Source organism: Leiobunum rupestre, chromosome 5, assembly GCF_980474605.1.
Source record: "Leiobunum rupestre chromosome 5, qqLeiRupe1.1.hap1, whole genome shotgun sequence".
Taxonomy (NCBI): Eukaryota; Metazoa; Arthropoda; class Arachnida; order Opiliones; family Sclerosomatidae; genus Leiobunum; species Leiobunum rupestre.
The window spans coordinates 12,995,835-13,014,491 of record NC_143388.1 but is presented as its reverse complement, the minus strand read 5'-3'; the positions used below and the strand labels follow the sequence as shown (position 1 = coordinate 13,014,491).

Genomic DNA, 18,657 nt, shown 5'->3' with positions numbered 1-18,657 from the left:
GAATATTTTCTTCCAGTAGATGGCGATCAATCGTTCAAAACATCAAAGCTGTCTGCTTTTCATTCTGCAATCAGTATTAGAACGAATGGCGAGGTTCGTAAAGAAAAATACACTATTGAATGGTAGATTGTCTTTCACGTTAATGCAACCATTGTACGGGTACTATTAAGCATAAGGTTTTACAAGTTGAAATTAGTTTTTAATTCAAAATGTCAAACATATTGTTGAAGATGAAAAGCCTTGGAAATAAAAAGTAATTTTGAATTTCTTTAAATTGAAATTATACCCTTTTGAAGTTTAAACTTTATATTAAAAAGGCTTAGTAATAAGCCTTGGAAAAATACAACTACAACATGGTTTTTTTAAACCTTGGATAAGCGTTGGCTTATATGGTTAATACAAGTTTAAACGCTTTAAGGTTTAAATTTTCGATGATGGCAATGGTATTTTCCTATACTTGCTAAATTACAAATAATTAAAAATTGGGAGTAAGTGAGAAAATGCCATCTAAGATGCTATCGTTAACTTTTGCAAGTTTTCAAATGTTCATAATTTAGAACTAGCAAACTCCTGTGTAAGTTTTTGTCTAATTGTGTTAAGAGCAACATATTATACTTCTACTTTTATTAGTTTTTTTAAAACGAGTGATTAATCACAGTACCGTATTATTTTTATAAGTAGCATTAGTTATCATAAGCATGGCACAGATAAAATTGTATTTTTAATGAGCCTTTCGTATTTTTCAGCCTTCCAGATCCCAGTCAAGTTAGATGCCAGAAATGCTTAGAGCTGGGCCATTGGACTTACGAATGCCAAGGAAAAAGAAAATATCTTCACCGCCCATCTAGAACTATGGAATTGAAGAAGAAATTGAAGCGGAGCCGAGAGGAAGAACAGACTGCTTTATTGTAAGTCTGTTTAATTTAAAGCACGTTCTTATGATCTTACCATAAATGTGAAACACTAAGCAACTAATGTATCGATATTACCTATAATATTTATTTCTCAAAACATTATCAAGTCTGTATCCTTTTTAAAAGCTTCTGATATTCAGTCTGCTCTACACTCTTATACTCAAACCCCAAAAGTGACATAGTTAACTAAAATCATAAATGGCAATGGCTTACTAAATTTGTAATTATGGATTTTTAACTAATGGGGCATTAGCTTGTTACCTTTTGTAGACATAACAATATGATTAATTCCATTTTGAATTTAATCGGTTGCGCAAACAGGTTATTATTAAGACAGTGGCATTATTCTAAGTTAATTATTTGGAATCAGGCCACTGTTCATATTAGCAGGAGACATGACTCTAGGCCAAAACTATTCGCTTGCTTTGGGATTAAAAGAATACACCGATTATCCCAAACTACCAACTTCTTCCATACAATTACAGCCAAACTGTATATTGAAGTTGCTCGCTATTTCCTAAAAATTATTCCAAAACTAGCGAATAGTTTTCGCTTACTGACCAGTTTATTTTTAATTCTTTTTGTGATAAATAAAAACATTTCTTAGTTCCTAATTTATATTGACAATTTCCAAAAAAAAAATACTCCAATTTTAATTGGTGGAAAGAAAGTAGTTTGTCAATTTTTAGAAGTGGGTTATTGAACACTTTGACCAGTACTTTGAAACAGCTTGAGCGCACTGTACGCCCGGTGGCACCAGCGTTGCCAACCTTTAAAGAAGTGTTTATCGTACCATGGGATCGAAATTATCGTATTTTCGCTAAAATTATCGTACGCTTTAAAAGGCTCGCGCCGAGGCGAACTTTTTCCAGATTTCTTAGTCATTTCTAAGTGTTTTCTGAACATGCATCAGCCCGAGCGGCGAGTGGGAATTTTAAAAGATCATAAAAATGTAGTTAAAAAACCTCGCCCGCGTTTTGGTTTGACCTTGACTGCATATTTTAGGCCAAAAATATGTTTCGGATATGAAACAGTATTGAGGATAGAGGAAAAGTAGGGGAAAATCTAGCGTATAATTTAAATTAATAATTAGAAAGCTGATTTATATGGTATAAATCACCTTTCTAATTGGTTTTGGCGGAATCTAGATTTCAATAGTATCAGGTTTTTTAACGAATAAATTATTTTATTTGAAAATTTCAAATTATCGTAGGTTTTGCGTACGATAGTCGACCACTATCGTACATCGTATTTGAGCCCTAAATATCGTACAAATACGATAGTTATCGTACGGTTGGCAACGCTGGGTTGCACATTGCGTGGGCGTTACGCCTTAATTAGAAGTGGGAAATAAATTACTGGTATGTGGCGCCATCCGCGGTCTGGAAAGTGTACCAAGCTTCCTCGAAAAAAAACCTTTTGTTTTAAGGGCGACAGAATCCTTAGAATTTCAACAATAGGGCTGTGAAAAATTCTAACTGAAATTGCGGACAATTTTTTTTAATTATTTTGTGACCCTTTAAACTAGGAGCAACGAACACAAGGAGAACGCAGTTAGCCTTTAACACGCTAACGAAGTGTTGTGTACAAATTTCTTTGGACGAACCTTGTTCTTTACGCTGAACGTTTTACGGAAAGGGGGAAGACAATTTACGGTTTTTTCCCTTCCGATGGCAGCAGGCGCTGAAGCGTCTAACCAATGAAAAATGTACGCTAGAAAATGAGTTGCGATCTCCTTGTGTGGGTTGCTGTGTTTGTTGCTCCTAGCTTTAAAGAAGTCAGTTTTTCTGGGTGAAGTGTGCATCTTGTTGTCAGATGAAAATAATAGGACTGATAGAGCTGATATTTAGTAATGTAAAATAAAAGAAGTTGGCAAGCTTGCCAAAATATACCTCTCCTCGGAAGAGTTTTTAATTTTCAGTGAAGCGTAAATGTATCCGTGGTTCAAGAGGGCTCGGGTTCGAATCCCGGCCGATTAAAAAATTATACTTCACCCAATGACAAAAAGAGGGCGCTTTTGGAAAAACCTTTTCCCTGATTCTAAGAAACTGCGTACGCAGTGATTACCCTTTGCCTCGAAAATTCGAACGCGTTCGCAGGCCTGACAGACAGACCGACAGACAGACAGACAGACACGGTGGTTGTATAACCCCTCCTAGGGTACAAAGTCCCCTCGGAGAGGTAAAAAGTTAGTTTTGGCGTAAACGTAAGGTTGACCATAAATAAAACAGGCAATTCTGTATTAATTTTACACTACGTACCGATATGTAATCGCGTTTTTCATGTAAGACAATTTCTATTCGAATCGCATACGAGTACTATCGTATGTAACATAATAACTAATAAGTATGACCAAAAAAGTATTTTATTTAGTAAAACCTTGCTCACTCTTTACAACGTAAATTTGACAGTTTCAATAACAGTACCTCCATCTATCGGTTTCCAAAAAAATTGACACTGAATAAGGCAGCGCGTTCTTAAAATTAATCTCACGCAAAAGTACCATCTTGGCCAATTGCGATAAAACAAAAGCGCGTGTCAAAACTATTGAAGTTGGCTCTACTTGTGGTATTTGAAAATACCTTTACATTATTGAAACTGATAAATGCGTCACTTCCAACTACGTGACGAAAAACTCGTCATCAACAAGTTAGTGAACTAGATTTTGTTTCCATAACCTTTACAAAAGCGGAAGCATTATTTAGAATTTTCCATGTTCGGTGTGAAACAAGGTCTCATTGATTTTGTTTTCAATGGAAATGTTATACAGAGGCATACTTACGAACTATTATTTTACATATGGTACTTGTATAAAATGAAATGGTCGACTTAAAAATGGAGAAATTGAGGTTTAATTTTAAACCCCGCGATTCAGATTCATCTCCGTAGTCTATTTTTAACTTCTTTCCGTGAGCTACTTGTACCGTGTGCCTCTCAATTTTCTCAACCACCAGCCTTCAGATCATAGCTAGATTTCGTCCAACTCGTTATAAAGGAAAAATCGTTAATTAATTACCTAGACAAAATTTTATAGTTCACTTTGTCGTCAACTTAGAATGGCTAAAAGTAAAACGCAAAATATGAACTGCCCAACAAACGAGATTCCGGTACACCACAAACTTGTTAAAAGTGTTTCGGTTCTTGAGAAGAATTCTGAAATTAATTCGCGTTTCAAAGAATATCGGTGTTTGCCAAATTCACTCGGCCTAGGCTTCTGCAACCCCATGTGTTCCAGATTTTTCTCTGAAAGCGAGGAAAGTCATGGTATTAGGGAACAGTGAGTTTTTGATTTATTTCAGTTTCCATAGAGGGTTTTATCAAATGGGATGGGCCTAAAAAGTCAGGGAAATGTCAGGGAATTTTAAGAATTGGTAAAAATTTAGGGAAAAGTCAGGGAATTCAATTTGATCTTGGCACTTATTGAAGGTAATTTAAATCTAGATCTATAACAAATTCTGTGATTATCAATGATTTCCTTGAATGTTTGGCTAAATTTTTCAACATTACAATAACCTTTTAACTGAAATATAAGTCCATCTAAATTTATTAACTTCTGATAAAAGTGAAATATAAAAAAAAATTTGGCCTTAATAAGTCAGGGAAAATCTCTTAAAATGGTCAGGGAAAACAGGGAATTTGAATCTGACAATTTTGTGGCAACCCTGTTTTATTTATTTGATTTTAATTAAAATTTCAAAGTTTTATATAATGTAGTATCATAATTTTACCTAAAACAAATATGTTTTAATTTTTAAAGACTAATATGTATAATGACTTTATTAAATTTAAGCTAATAATCATATAGAAGTTTTTATTTTTTAAAACCTATTTTGGTACTTTTACAAAACAAATTCGGCGGAATCTCCACCTACAGTAACAATCCGATGCAACATTAGGGGGAAGTACAAGAAAGATTATATTTAAACCTAATTTATAGCAATTGGCGAGGTGTTTTCTTTTTCAAAAATACTATATAAAAATTGATTTAAATCGTGATTAATATCAAGTTGATTTAAATCAGCCAACCCTGCTATTCGTGGCCGATAATATCGTACGATATATCGTCCAATCGGTAATATCGGCCGATATTAACAAAGTTATCTATCATAACAGTAGTGTATATGATAAAATCATAGTAAAAGACGATTCAGTGCACTGTCATACCATTTTATTCTAATTTTTCAGGAAAAAAGTTAGCTAGATTATATCCGAATTTTTCCTTTCATTTTACTTGATACATATTTTCTCTCACAATTCGAATATTGTAGCTTTTTATTTGCTTACACTCGTAACCCCCGGTCTAAAAAAAGTTATGACCTAGCTTCTGAAGTCTGGCGTACGTGGCCAATCAAATGAAATATTATCATTAGTTAGTTAATCGATAATTTTCTAATTTTTAAATGTTTCTGAAAATATTTTTATAATACCGGTATCGGCCAATATCGGCTTCTTTACGAATACTAATTTTTCTTTTTGTTTGTCCTGTATATGATTTATTACAATCACATGTTAGTTTATATATAATTCCTGGTTCGTTATTTTTGTCTATTTTTGGTCTATTTTTAATCAAAATTGAATCGTCTGCTAAAAACATCAACACTAGGATAAATACATATTTGGGCCTGATATAGGGTTTTTTTAATGATGGTTTCATTGTTCGACGTGCACATTAGTAGACACGATACGACTGATTCTCTTATATTTTTCTTCTTCATTTTTAGAAAGAAAATGATTGCCCAAAAGAAGAATGCCAGGTAACTAAACGATTCATTAAATCACAATTCACAAACCACCTACCCCAAGAAGGACTCGCATCAACCTCGAAAGAAGGTGTCTCAAAAGTGATGCGGCTTTTCTTACAGAAAATAGCGCGTGAAAATTTTTTATTTTACGAAATAAAAGTAAAAAAGTCGTGCACGAGCCAGCTTCTACAATACATTTTTTTATGGTCGCGCGTGATCGTCTTTGCACCTTTAAAACTGCATCTACTTACCGAGAGATGGCGGGCTCTTAATCCTTCATTTTACAAAAAAAAAATAAAGAAGTTGAGCACGAGCCAGCTTCTACAATACATTTTTTATGGTCGCGCGTACCTTTAAAACTGCCTCTACTTGCCGTGAGATGGCGCAAAAAAGCCGCATCACATTCGAGACAAAAATAAATTACTACCAACGATACAGGTCCCTCTTGCGGCAGGTGGTCTGTGATTAAATTAATTAATTTAAATATCTGCCTCTTCTAAGACACTATTACATTTGAACGTTAGATCTGACGCCGAAGGCGATACCAGTAGCGATAGCGACAGTTCCGATGACAGCAGCAACTCGTCCGATTCCGATTCCGACGGTAGCAGTTCGTCCGATTCCGATTCGGACAGTAGCTCTTCAGATTCCGAGTCTGGCCACGAGTCTGGCAGCGGCTCTTCGGATTCCGAATCGGACAGCAGTTCGTCGAGCCAGAGCAGTTCCGAGAAGAAGAAATCGCCCAAGTCCAAACGCTGAGGCGAATTCTTTTGGCCTGCCATCGAACAGTTTACGGCCGTTTTTGAGCTACACATTTGCTTGGACTGAATGTAAAGAGTTGGTTGTGGTGTAGCTCTGTACAGCTTAAGGGCGGACGAACAGTTTTTTTTAACACCAAGAATGCATTGAGGTACCTAAGAATATGGCAGTAGCGGAAATTAATCTGCTTTTTAATGATAAAATGTAAACATAGATGGCGTTTCTGCGCGAGGGTGGGGCTAGAATCTTTAATTTCGCTTATTCTAAGGTACCTGAATTCATTCTCGATAACACACTTATCCATATTTTGTAAATAACAAAATAAACTTTTCATCATTTTTAAAAATATTTTATTCATTTTAAATTTAAGGAAATAGTGGAAACAGGCTTACGCGCAAATTACTCATTAATTATTTCGATTACAACATTTCACGACTCGGTTCTTAAACGATTAGAATGCGCTGTATAATCGATTAAGCCTTTAGTCGAATTTCGTCGTAACGTTCAGGCGCAATTGGTTACGGAAACGTAATTTACAATGTAGCCTTCATCAGTGAAACAAAATGGGTGTACATAAACCTTTGGAATTTCCAAAAAAAAAGGACTTTAAACAATGAATAAAAAACCGTATAGTCTTGCCTCAAATTACATTTTCTCGAGTCAAGGTTTCGAGAGGTTTAATTGTATTATTTATTTTATTCTGTACGGTAATATAATATGTTGAAAATTTTTATTATGGGTACCGTAAATAAGTTAAATTTTTATTATGTACCGTAATATAATAAGTTGAAAAATTTTATTATGTACGGTAATATAATAAGTTGAAACATTTTATTATGTACGGTAATATAATAAGTTGAAAGACTCGTTGGATTTCCTCATTCTATAACCAGAATTACTTATTGCGTATTGCTATACTATAGTCGGACGTTACTTTCCAATATACGGTATAAAAGTCATAGAAAAACAGTTGAACAATTTAGTAATAATTGAATCGACTATAAGCTGTAATTTATTCGAATTACATATAGTATGGTAAATCTGTGAAAGTTTTCTTCGAAATCTTTTAACCTTCAGATTTAAAGGATTACAAAAGTAGCATTGAGGGTGGGATAGAAACGAAATTAGCTTACGTACATAAATACAAAACTGGTTTCCCAAGGAAAGTTACTCTATTAGTTTACGTATTGCATACCGCATTGCAATTGCACAATGATTAAAACAACCGTAGTTGTATTTTAGAATAACTTGTTCGAGATACAGGTGTAATTGCAAGCTAAATGTAACCTATTGAAAATTTATGTTCTAAGGATTTAGAAACTTTTGTTTATTAACTTTTATAGCAAACGATTATATCTATTTAATAATTATATTATAAATGTTATTTAATTTTAACCATGCAAATGTGGTTTTTATTTTCGTTCTGTAATAATTATATGTTATTGTTTACGTGAGCCAAATTTGTAATCCTTTAAATGAAAGAGAAGGCAGAAGTAAAATGAGGTAAAACTAAACGTATTTTATTTGGAAGACAAATGTTGCCTCAATTGGAGATGGGCGTCTGCCTTAGCAGTTGTTGAATGTCCCGCGAAATTTGGAAGGGTTCCGTACTGGGGTCGTATCGGAACCTGGGTCTTCCTTGTTGATCAACCAGGAATTTCTCAAAGTTCCATCGAATGTCGTGGAGCTTGATTCGTTTGTAGAACAGATTCTCAGCCAACGCGAAGTCATCACGGGTTGTTGGGCAAGAACTCTGAAAAAAGGCGCCGAATTAGTATAAGGAAATTCGGGACACTTGTTATCTCCATTTTGAAACGTCGATAGATTCGTGCCCAATAACTCGAGTGTCACACCTGACTTTCTACTTCTTACTTGTTGATATACAAAGTAGCTTTCACTGAATTGTCTGCTGAGTTAGATACGAGACTGTTCGTTGTTTTTTAACCTCCCCTAACTCTTTTGAGATATTATTATTTGTATGAGAGTACTGTTATCTTATGTAGTAGTACTATACTCAGTAGCAGGTTACGAAAGGAAAAATATCTAGTACATTTTGCGGAAAGATACTAGCAGGAATTTCCGGTAAATCGGCGGCGGGAATTTCGAATTTGGCCTGTTTACGGTTTAATTTCTAAGTATACCCGCGCGCGCTATATAATTTTGGAAAATACCGTCTATTGCGTTATATTTCAAAGTTATCATTAATTTATTAACATAGATAAGATTTAAAAACAGTTGTACTCATTAATTTTAGTACTTCAAATGAGGCATACCTAAAAAATATTCCGTTTGGCTAGTCCAGGGTAAGTATAGAACGGGTAATGCCGAGATCACCACGTTGACGTACATAAACGAGCGATTTGATGATTTTTTACAAAAAATGCGCTATAATGAAGCTTAAAAATAATAATTTACGCAATAGACATTTCTAAAATGGATTAATATAACACGCGGAGGATCCTTTAGGAATTCAACAGAAAATGGGCGAAATTCGAAATTCCCGCCGCTATTTACCGGATGTTTGTGCTAGTATCTTTCCGCCAAATGTACTAGATATTTTGCCTTTCTTAACCTGCAACTCAGTATAATATAAATTATTATTATAGTTAATTCGGCGAATTTAAGTCCTATAGGAATACTTATCTCGAAAGATAAATATTATATACTGCTGATACCCCTTAATTTTTGTCAGGATTTGGGTAACGTCAAAATTGAAATGCTTTATTTTTTCGCTGATTTACGCAATACTACATTTTTCTCCCGTGAAATAGTCATCTGTAATTCTGGGTATTCTCACAGCCCATTAAGTCTATCTTATCCTTATTATCTCCTCTCATTGCTTAATTCGGCGAATTCAATGACCCATTTTTAACGATAACAAATCAACAAAATAAAAGTGAATCTATTATTATTGCCGTTTCCGTATTGTTTTCGATTTAGTAGTTCGCTAACCGGTTTTTTTATTTAGCCAAATTTTCCGGTAATTTGTACGCGCCTTTTTACGTCGGAATATATGAAAAACGCGCGAGTTAAGCGCTAATAGAGAAAATCAGTTCATGGTCGCTCTGTCTTACCTTTAAGAATGTGTAGAGAGGATGTTCTGTTTCGCCGTTGACTTCGAGTTTCTTAAACATGGGAAAGTCAGGCGTGAACCCGTTTCCAGGTCTCACGTATTTCACTCCGTTGAGTATCTCGGTGCCGTTTGCACCTGGTTCTTGCTGCAAATGAATACGGACACAAAATTATAATTATATGCGAGGAATTTTACGAGCTGCGTGTAAAGGCTTTTAGGATCATTGGCCTAACGAATCGTTTCTAGAATTTTTTTCTTAAAGGCCTAGGTTTTCTTCTGCCTGTTTTCCTTGAAGTTTTCTTCCCGCCGCGCAAATATCCTGGTGGTAGGCCAACGTGTTCTGCGGTTGGCCTACCACCAGGATATTTGCGTGGCGGGAAGAAAACTTCAAGGAAAACAGGCAGAAGAAAACCTAGGCCTTTAAGTTTTAGCAAAAGTAACGTAATAAATATAAGTATAACATATTTTGTCTCGAAACAAAGTCTATAATAGAAGTTGAAAGGCCAAAACCGTTTTAAAATAAGTGTGAAAAATAGCACTGTGTTATCTGTAACATTGCCAAATTAAATATTTTCCAAGACAGCTATCCTCTCCAGAAAGCGTCTTTACAATGTAACCCTCGACTACTAGCGCCACCCTTAGAATTTAGAGAGAGGAACGGAAAGTCGGTTTTCCTACAACACATTTTCAAAAGTTCACGAAAACCATTACTTATAAACAATAATAAATATCTAATAAAATTAATTTAAATTAATGTAAATACTCTCATCAATACCCCGCGAAATCCTGATTTCTGGCTCAATGATTAAGAAATAAGAATTTTAATTAGCTAATGATAGTTTAGAAAAATAAATTATTTTCTTTTCTCGATCAGCCAATAGAAAGCCGGAAGTAAATGGGCCTAGCGCGTAGCTTTGAGCTTGGATTAACAATAGTAGTGCCTACCTGGATATATCACGCTAGCGTTCCGCGTGCATTTCCTAAGTGTTTGTTACGGGTTCTGCCTTGTAAAGGTTTCGTGTTACGGGAGTTTCGGAAATTCTCCGTTAACTTCGCCAAAGCGGCGCTGCTCTCGCAAAAGTCATTTATTTGTCAGGTTTTTTCCAAGTGATATATCCAGGTAGGCACTACTATTTTTAATCCAAGCTTTGAGACGTGAAGATTATTTTAATGCCTTGTCGAGGCTACACTGAGGGCCGGACTGGCTAGTAGTTGGTCCCACCGGCTATGCAATCGTCTGGGCCCCATTTCCCATTAATGCCAAATTTTTCCTCTTTGGCCCCCAATTTGAGTTGTCCCCGATCTGACCGGCGATCGCCGGTTTGCCGCCCGGGCCAGTCCGGGCCTGGCTACACTTTCCGTTCCTCTCTCTAATTTCTATGCGCCACCTTTAGGATAAATGTTACGTCATAGACTTTTTAAGGATTTTTTAAAACCGGCGAATACCGAGCAGGTGTTGTACCCAAGTTAGCAGACGAAAATTTTAGCACGAGGAAATTTATGGGATAGCTGTCCTGGTGAATCTTTTGTTTACCTGTGTATGTAAGTAGGTTGAAAATAATAAAACACAAAAAAATAATTTAGGTCTTCAAGGAAAATATCGCTTGGCTTTCCCTATCACGTTCTTCGTACTGTTTTTGCAACTCTTGTTCTAAAAATCTAAAGACATTCTCTTATACCAAGAAAAGTGAAAGTTCTACCAAGGTCGCTGAGAACCTTGAATCAAGGTCATCCTCAGATTTTAATTCTATGCCATTTTAAAAATATAGAGCAAGAAGCAATGTTACCTTTATATGTAAAAAAAACAAAGGTTAATTGTGATAAACATATAACTTTGCCTAAAAACTTCAGCTCAGTTTAGTTGCTAAATCCTAATATATCATTTATTAGCATTTGTCTATGGCTTTTTTTCGGTTGATGGGTTTTGACAATGGAATCCACCTTGGAAATCCCATATCTAAATCTATTGTATGCAAATTATATTACGCGTGGCTATTATTTTTAAGAATGTTCAAATATTTGTCGTTCTAAGCTGTGAAATTATTCATAATTCTATGTATTTTAAACCGCGCGTGCCAATTTCAAAATCGAATAATTTTAAATCAACGTTTATCGATTTCTGCAATGCGTATAATTTAATAAATTATTTTTAAAACAAAAATTTAAAAATATACATTAATTTAGAAAAAATGTCAGAACAATGAAACTTAAATTTTGATATTAAAAATGCCGGTTGTAGTTGAATTTATGTCACCGTACTCCGATATATCCCTCACATATTTCACGAGTAGTATACGTGCATGTAGTATCATATTTTCCTTTTTAATGTTTTTTTTTCTTGTCTCCTCCGTTTTTGGTGTTTTATAAAATTTGAACCGGTATGGGCCAAGGACATCAGACACTTTTTAATACCCGCCTTCAAATAAGGTGATTTTAAAAGAGAAAATTCTAAGAAGCTCTCAAAGGCGATACCTCGAAGAACTTTCGTTTTGGAGAAATCGTGATTCTCAACTATTAGTCATCCTCGCTTAAAGACTTTAAGCGGAGGCGATAATTTTGGAAATTCGTTTACCCTCAATTTCGTCATTCGTCATGGTGCTAAGGTATAATCGCGGACGAAGCGATTAAAATAGGGTACCCTCCCGCAGTCGCCGTAAAAATACTTTTTATTCGATTTCTTCTAAATGTCTTAGGGTAAATCCAAGAATTGACTTTTCTAAATGTATCCTAAAAATTTGCAATCTACTGAGTTTAAGGCAGAAGAGTAACACGACTATAGTTTTATTTTAACAGTTTTGAACCTATTTTTCCCTTAAAGAGCTACCATTTCCATTGAACTTAAAATGTTTTTCATTATTTTTGAGTTAATTTTTATTTACTTATAATTTTAAATAGCAGACATAGTTTTGTTCCAGTCCAACTGAAAAATGTTATTTAGATGTAATATTTTTCCAAACAAATATTGAAAGTCGTTTGAAAATATTTAATTTTATATAATGACAAATTTTACCTTTTATCTTAAACAATTCTTCTTTACTGTGAATTTCAAAATAGATAGTTATTAAAATTATCTAAACCTTTAATGCTACTTAACGTTAAAGAGAAACCCTGTGAATATGATGATTTTTTGATTAGTTTTCATGGCCTTTGGTTTTTGGTAGAATATATTTTGTTTTGGAGATAAAACTATGATATGTATTCTCGAATTTCATCACAACAATTTCTTAGTTTTAAACTCGACGAACCAACTTAAACCATAAATTTTGAAAATTTTATATTATAAATTATTTTTTAAATGAAAATGTTATAAGATAAAATAAATTTATTTTATTTTGTTAAATACGTAATAACATAAAATCTACTCAGAGAAAATTTCCAATTATTTTTTAAATATTTTGAATAGGGATTTTAAGTCCATTTTAGTCATTGTTCTCAATACTTATAGCGCTAAATATTTTCTACTTTTATATTATTGAATATAGTTTAAACAGGTAAAATCGGTTATTTTTAAATTTGCTTATTTTGTGGCAGAGGTATGACTAAATTCATCTGGTGTAGAGGTCGGCGTTTGAATAAGAAAATATCCAATTATTTATTTTTATTCATAACCGCAAATTATCCAAAAAAATTACGAAAAAACCGATTATTTTTGCATGTTAAATCGTTGTTTATTCGTATAAAATGTTCATAAACATGACCCTATAATATTTGATTAATTGGGAAAAAAACCTATGATTTTGTTGTAGGTGTTTTAGCGCTCGTGGATTTATCCTTTTTTGACGCGCCGACAATTGTTAGATATTTCATGTTTGTTTTTGTATACAGCAACCGTTTATCAAAAATGTCAGGCGTACATATACGTTTCCTTAACGCGTTTTGTTTTATTCTAAGAACGTGTACACTAACGTTTCCTTGACGCGATTTAGGCCAATTATTTTTAAAAACTCGTACACTAACGACGTAAGAGCGCCTTACAATTATTTAAAAAATGTGAAGACATCGACAATGTTTTGGAAAAGCGTATTTTTAATGTAACTTAAGCGAGGTGGTTAAACTAACAAGGAGAGTACCCGAGGTGTTTATGGCCGATTTTGTTGAAACTCGGGGGTTAGGTAGACCTTATGATAGTATGAAAATTGCCAAAGGGAAAAGTTGCAATGGGCTTTAGTTTTACCATGGCAACCGAAAATGTTTGGATCCCTCAAAAGAAAAAAATCTCCATTTAAAAAAGCATGCCATTTTCTCGGTTTCACTTACTTAAAATTTTAAAAAATTAAATTTTCAAAACTTACCCCAAAAAACGAATTTGACCTATTTGGGTAAAATTAATCAAGGATATTCGGTAAAATTGATCAAGGATTTTTGGGTAAAATTGATCAATTTTGGTTAAATTTTAACAAAATTTAGGAAACCGAGAAAATCCCATGCTTTTTTTAAATGGAGAGGTCAAAAACATTTTCGAATGCCATAGGAAAACTAAAGCCCATTACAAATTTTTCCTTGGCAATTTTAATACTACCATAAGGTATACCTAAATCCCGAGTTTAAAATTTAAAAGATTTTTGGTTGGGCTAAGTCGTTAAATATTATCAGTGGCGGTAGCAGGGTGTAGGAAAGGTATAGGCCCAAAAAAATTAAATAAGATAAATATTTTGTAGCTTCACTTTTAAGTCGCTTAAAATCGTATACAAATTTATAACAGTGAGCATATATCTTGAAATTTTAATTATGAATCACTATATTTTGCCTAGCTTTAGGGAATTAAAATGGGCACCAAAATCCTTCTAAGGGGCCAAAAAATAAAAATAGGGGGTCCTCTTATGCTTGGCTTAACCGATCAAAAATTACTGACATAGCCACCATGCAGTAGTTTTATTTTAGTTATCCCAAAACATTTTACTTTATATTTCATACGCCTGGGAAAACTCTTGAGAGTTTTTGATAATAATATTTCGAGTCGTGATAGATAAATGTTGAAATTCAAAGGATATGATCAGGAGTTGAGGTCCCGAAGAGTTTTATTATTTTACTTATTAAACTATATTCCTATTTTCGTATTCAAATTCCCTAACAATTTCCAAAGATTCTACCTGACCTTTAAAGCTAATCTTGGACAATTTTTAACTTTATATTGTACTTATTTCAAGAATTTATATAATTATACAAAGTATAAATGTAATAATTGTAGTAAGCTTAGTAAATTTTAATTTTAAACATATACACTTATATTTTTTTTACTATCATTTTACTACTTATTCCAGAAAAAAATTCAATTTCCTAACATTCCGATATTTAGCAGTCCTTGTCCTGGTCCTATTTTTAGGACTATTTTAAAATTCTTTGCCTTTTTTATGTTTAATAAGAAAAATGTGAAAAGAGCACGCAATTTTACGTAGATTTTACGACGGAACTTTGTGTGGGATGGGGTTAAAAATCTCTGAAGTTCAATATTCTTAGGTATCTCACAGATTGCGTTTATCATTCTGATAAAGAAAAGTTTATTGGCCAGCCTTATCTGAATTCTTAAGCATAGTAGCACTAGCCAAAACTGCAACACTTCGTGAATAATTTATTACAATAAAATACGCCAACATGGCAAGGTCAATACGTCAGCTTTGGAGTCATTAAAATGTAACTTACAATTGTTAATGGGTTATGCTAACCCTTTAAGATATGAAAAAAAGGGCTCTAACAGTTTCATTTACCATAGGTCAGATTCCTGAAATACCCCTTATGAAAATGACGGGATGCAATGTCCAACTTTGGATTCAACCAGAATCGAAACAAATTTCAGTTTGAATCCAATTCTGTTTGGAGCAAATATTTTAATACGAATAAAATTTTATTTAATATATTGTAATTTTATCAAATATAACACATTTTGGATTTAATTTCCAATCAAAGGTGAATTTTGGATATAATTTTGGAATAACACTTGACCCATCACTTTCGTAAGGGACTCTATTCGATATTAGCAGTCTTATGGTCGTTATTACGTTACCTTTGAGAATTGATTGCAAGGGAAGCCTAATATCTCGAAGTTGTTGAATCTTTCTTTGAGCGCATTCAGTTGACAGTAATGCCAAGTGAACCCTCAGTAGGTGGCCACATTGACCACCAGCAGGACTTTCCCCTTATATCGACTCAGGTCGATCATTTCCGTTTCCATCAGGTTGGGTTGCGTGTAGTTGTAAATGTCGCCGTTGCTGTATTGGTACATGAAACACGTCCGACTGGCCACTCTGGCCCCTTGGACGCTGTCCAGCAGAGTGCCGGCCACTAAGAAGCACGCCGATAACGCCAGTTGAAACGCCATGAGCGCGAAATTACTCCTATCCGCTCGCGTCGACAGTCGCTCCTCAATTGAGGATTTTTGAAAGCGACCCGCAAACTTGTTATCGCCGGCTGACTTCCCTCTTCATTGGAGAGCGCGTTAGAGTTACGCTTCAGGCATTTTTATAATTACGTACTTTTAAAGAGACACTTTCCGACGCGTTAATTATTTATATTTCGCGGTCGAGTTCACGTTAATTACCGGATTATCTGGTTTTTGTTGGGGTTTAAAGATAAGCATGAAGTAGTTTCATTCGTTCCTATTTCCTAAACGTAATTTGAACAACACCTTTCTGATCGAAAACATTTGGCTGTTTGCCTTAAAGGGAGTATACCATTTTCAGAAATTTGGGGCAATACATAAATACCTCCCCTCATTTTTCTAACCACGTGTTATACGTAGTGTGAAATACAGTGGTTTTTGAGGAATTATCCCATATAAAGTATGCCCGTTTTGGAAATGCTTTAATTTCTCATATCTGCTAGAACGCGTTTCGTGAATCTAAAACCACGTACCTCATTATTAAGAAATTATATTTGAATAAATACCAAAACTATAATGAAAATAAATAATTTATAGCTCGGATATTGTTGTTTATATGTTAATTAAGGGTGTATTTAAAAAATAAACACTAACTATGAAACAATAAAGGTTTCAAGTGAGAAAACCTTTCAGGGCGGGCACGTTTCCTCTAATAGAAGAATTGGGTGTTTCTACTATCGTTCTAGACTAGCGCCATGAGCGAGAAAAGAGAGAAGCTATGGCGCACCCTACCAAACAAGGAGGGTTCTACTCCCTTTAAGCTCGATATTATCGATCTGATTATTGTTGTATCATTTACATTTTCTGCATTTTTGGTCACCGATTTCCCAAATTGGTATTGCGACCGATTATATTTGCGTATTGATGTAAGATTTAGATTGCTTCAGAGATATAATCAGCTAGACTAGTTTAGTTTTTCACTCGAAAATCTATTTGGTCCGAGTTTCGCGTCTTTATGTTTGCTCGAAGACCTATTGGTACGAGCTATTTGCAAGTTTTTCAATTTCTTCAAATTTGTTTAGGGTTTAGCTTTTTTATACTTTTTCATAATGGACTAAACTACTTATTCGCTAATTTGTCATCCTTTATAATTAACTACTTCATGCCATTTAAATAAAACTTTACACAACTATGGCATAAACATATAATCATCCTTTGCAATGCAATCCATAGCCGTGGTTCCTTTTAAATAGACTAGGCTAGGCTAATTTCTGGGGCCCCCATTGCCAAATTGATATTTAGATCTTGACGGTTTGATATTTCCTATCGATTGATTTAGTCATTTAGATTTTTAGCTCTGACTCTCCGATAAAAATTGACCAGTTTTTGAACCACAGGCTTAGCGTAACCATTGACCATTTTAACAGCCCAAAAAAGTTTTGGCGAATAGACAGTTACCTATATTGTTATAGACCTAAACGAAGAGAGCCCAAATAAATCGTAAACAGTCAACAGTAAACGAAAATTCTCAACTTAAAACGTGTATTAACGTTCGAACATAAGTTACATATTAACGTGTACAGGATTTTGAAATCCGAGATTTCACGCTGGATTTCAAGATTTCTTGTTGGATTTCAGATTTCTAAACCTTTGTCGTCGGATTTCGGGATTTCTCGTCGGATTTCGAGATCTCTCGTTGGATTTCAGGATTTCTCGTCGGATTTCTGGATTTCGCGATATTTTAGTGGATTTCAAGATTTCTTGGCAGATTGCGCTATTTTGCAATTTTTCGATTTCTTGTCGAATTTCGGGATTTCTGGCCGGATTTCAAGGGGGTACATTGTACTCCCCCGTTCCTATGCCACTGTGTTGCTTGTAAATCTTAGTCATCAAAAGTTTATACCACAGTCGATGTTTGGCATCTTGACGTCTATTAACGAATTACTTCAACATTCACAGTATATATGTCAAAATACAGTAAAATAGCATAAAGAAATGTTATCAACACCTACCTTATTTTGAAAGCCAATTATTACAATACACTACTATACAACTAATTTGGTAATGAATACATTTAGTAGCCGAAAAACGTATTACCATATTGGTAGAAAACCATTGGCTTATTATGTATTTAGTGTACCGAAAATGGTTATTCCAACGGTTGACCTAGTAACAGAGACCATACCACCGGATGCCTATCATCATAGTGCCCTATGCCAGCATACACCTAGCCCGGACAGGTGACAAATCCAGCATGGGTAGTAGTACCCTACTACTGATGGTCGCACCTTTAACGCGAGCCACTCAACCCAGCAGAAGGTGCAGCAATGGGTGGACCAATTCCCACTTTCCACACAGCAGTAGGAGTAAGAGTGGATGCTGTAGCAACTCCAGCCGACACCCTACCTACGTAGGTAAAGAGTTAAACCCTTTGGAGAGAGCTCCTAAAGGGGAATGACGAGCACACAGCAGCCCAAGTAACCCGGCACAGCTGGCACCGGAGATCCCGGTGTGGCTCCAAAAGGCCGGGAAACAGGACCGCCGTGCCCTCATACGGACGCCCGCCACCCCACAGCAGGCTACCCAATCCGCCGAGGCGGCCAGTTTGCACGGACCCTCTCCGTTAGCCTGAGCCGAAGCTCAGTATCCAGCCAAACCTGACCGAAGTCGGAGGTGGAGATAGGACCATTTGATCAGCGCTAACATCTCCCAGTGCGCCACCGCCCTTAGGGCCTCCAACGGTTGACAACGCGCGGTTGACTGAAACATTTGCTTATCGTCTTGGTGATCTGGGTCTCTTCTCTTAGGATGGTCGATTGATTAACCCGATACTGCTTTGATTGGAATATTTTC

General features: G+C 35.0%; 2 protein-coding genes across 3 annotated transcripts; one reads left to right on the top strand and one right to left on the bottom strand.

Annotated features, from left to right (window-relative positions):
* The first annotated feature begins 106 nt into the window (after positions 1 to 106).
* LOC149943573 (uncharacterized) lies at positions 107 to 6,890 on the top strand. 2 transcript variants are annotated; one of them, XM_090175423.1, is made up of 4 exons: positions 107 to 253; positions 747 to 908; positions 5,636 to 5,668; positions 6,181 to 6,877. In XM_090175423.1, exons 1-4 carry the CDS (start codon positions 210 to 212, stop codon positions 6,413 to 6,415), a joined length of 474 nt encoding a protein of 157 aa, XP_090031549.1. In that variant the 5' UTR covers positions 107 to 209; the 3' UTR covers positions 6,416 to 6,877. The 2 variants fall into 2 exon arrangements, with proteins under 2 accessions (XP_090031549.1, XP_090031548.1); XM_090175422.1 differs by lacking the exons at positions 107 to 253; positions 747 to 908 and adding an exon at positions 3,814 to 4,191 and having other exon boundaries at positions 6,181 to 6,890.
* On the bottom strand, positions 6,743 to 15,905 carry LOC149943572 (glutathione peroxidase-like). The gene is made up of 3 exons (XM_090175421.1): positions 15,490 to 15,905; positions 9,490 to 9,633; positions 6,743 to 8,168 (listed from the first exon to the last, which is right to left on the bottom strand). Exons 1-3 carry the CDS (start codon positions 15,802 to 15,804, stop codon positions 7,959 to 7,961), a joined length of 669 nt encoding a protein of 222 aa, XP_090031547.1. The 5' UTR covers positions 15,805 to 15,905; the 3' UTR covers positions 6,743 to 7,958.
* Between the last annotated feature and the right edge of the window lie 2,752 nt (positions 15,906 to 18,657).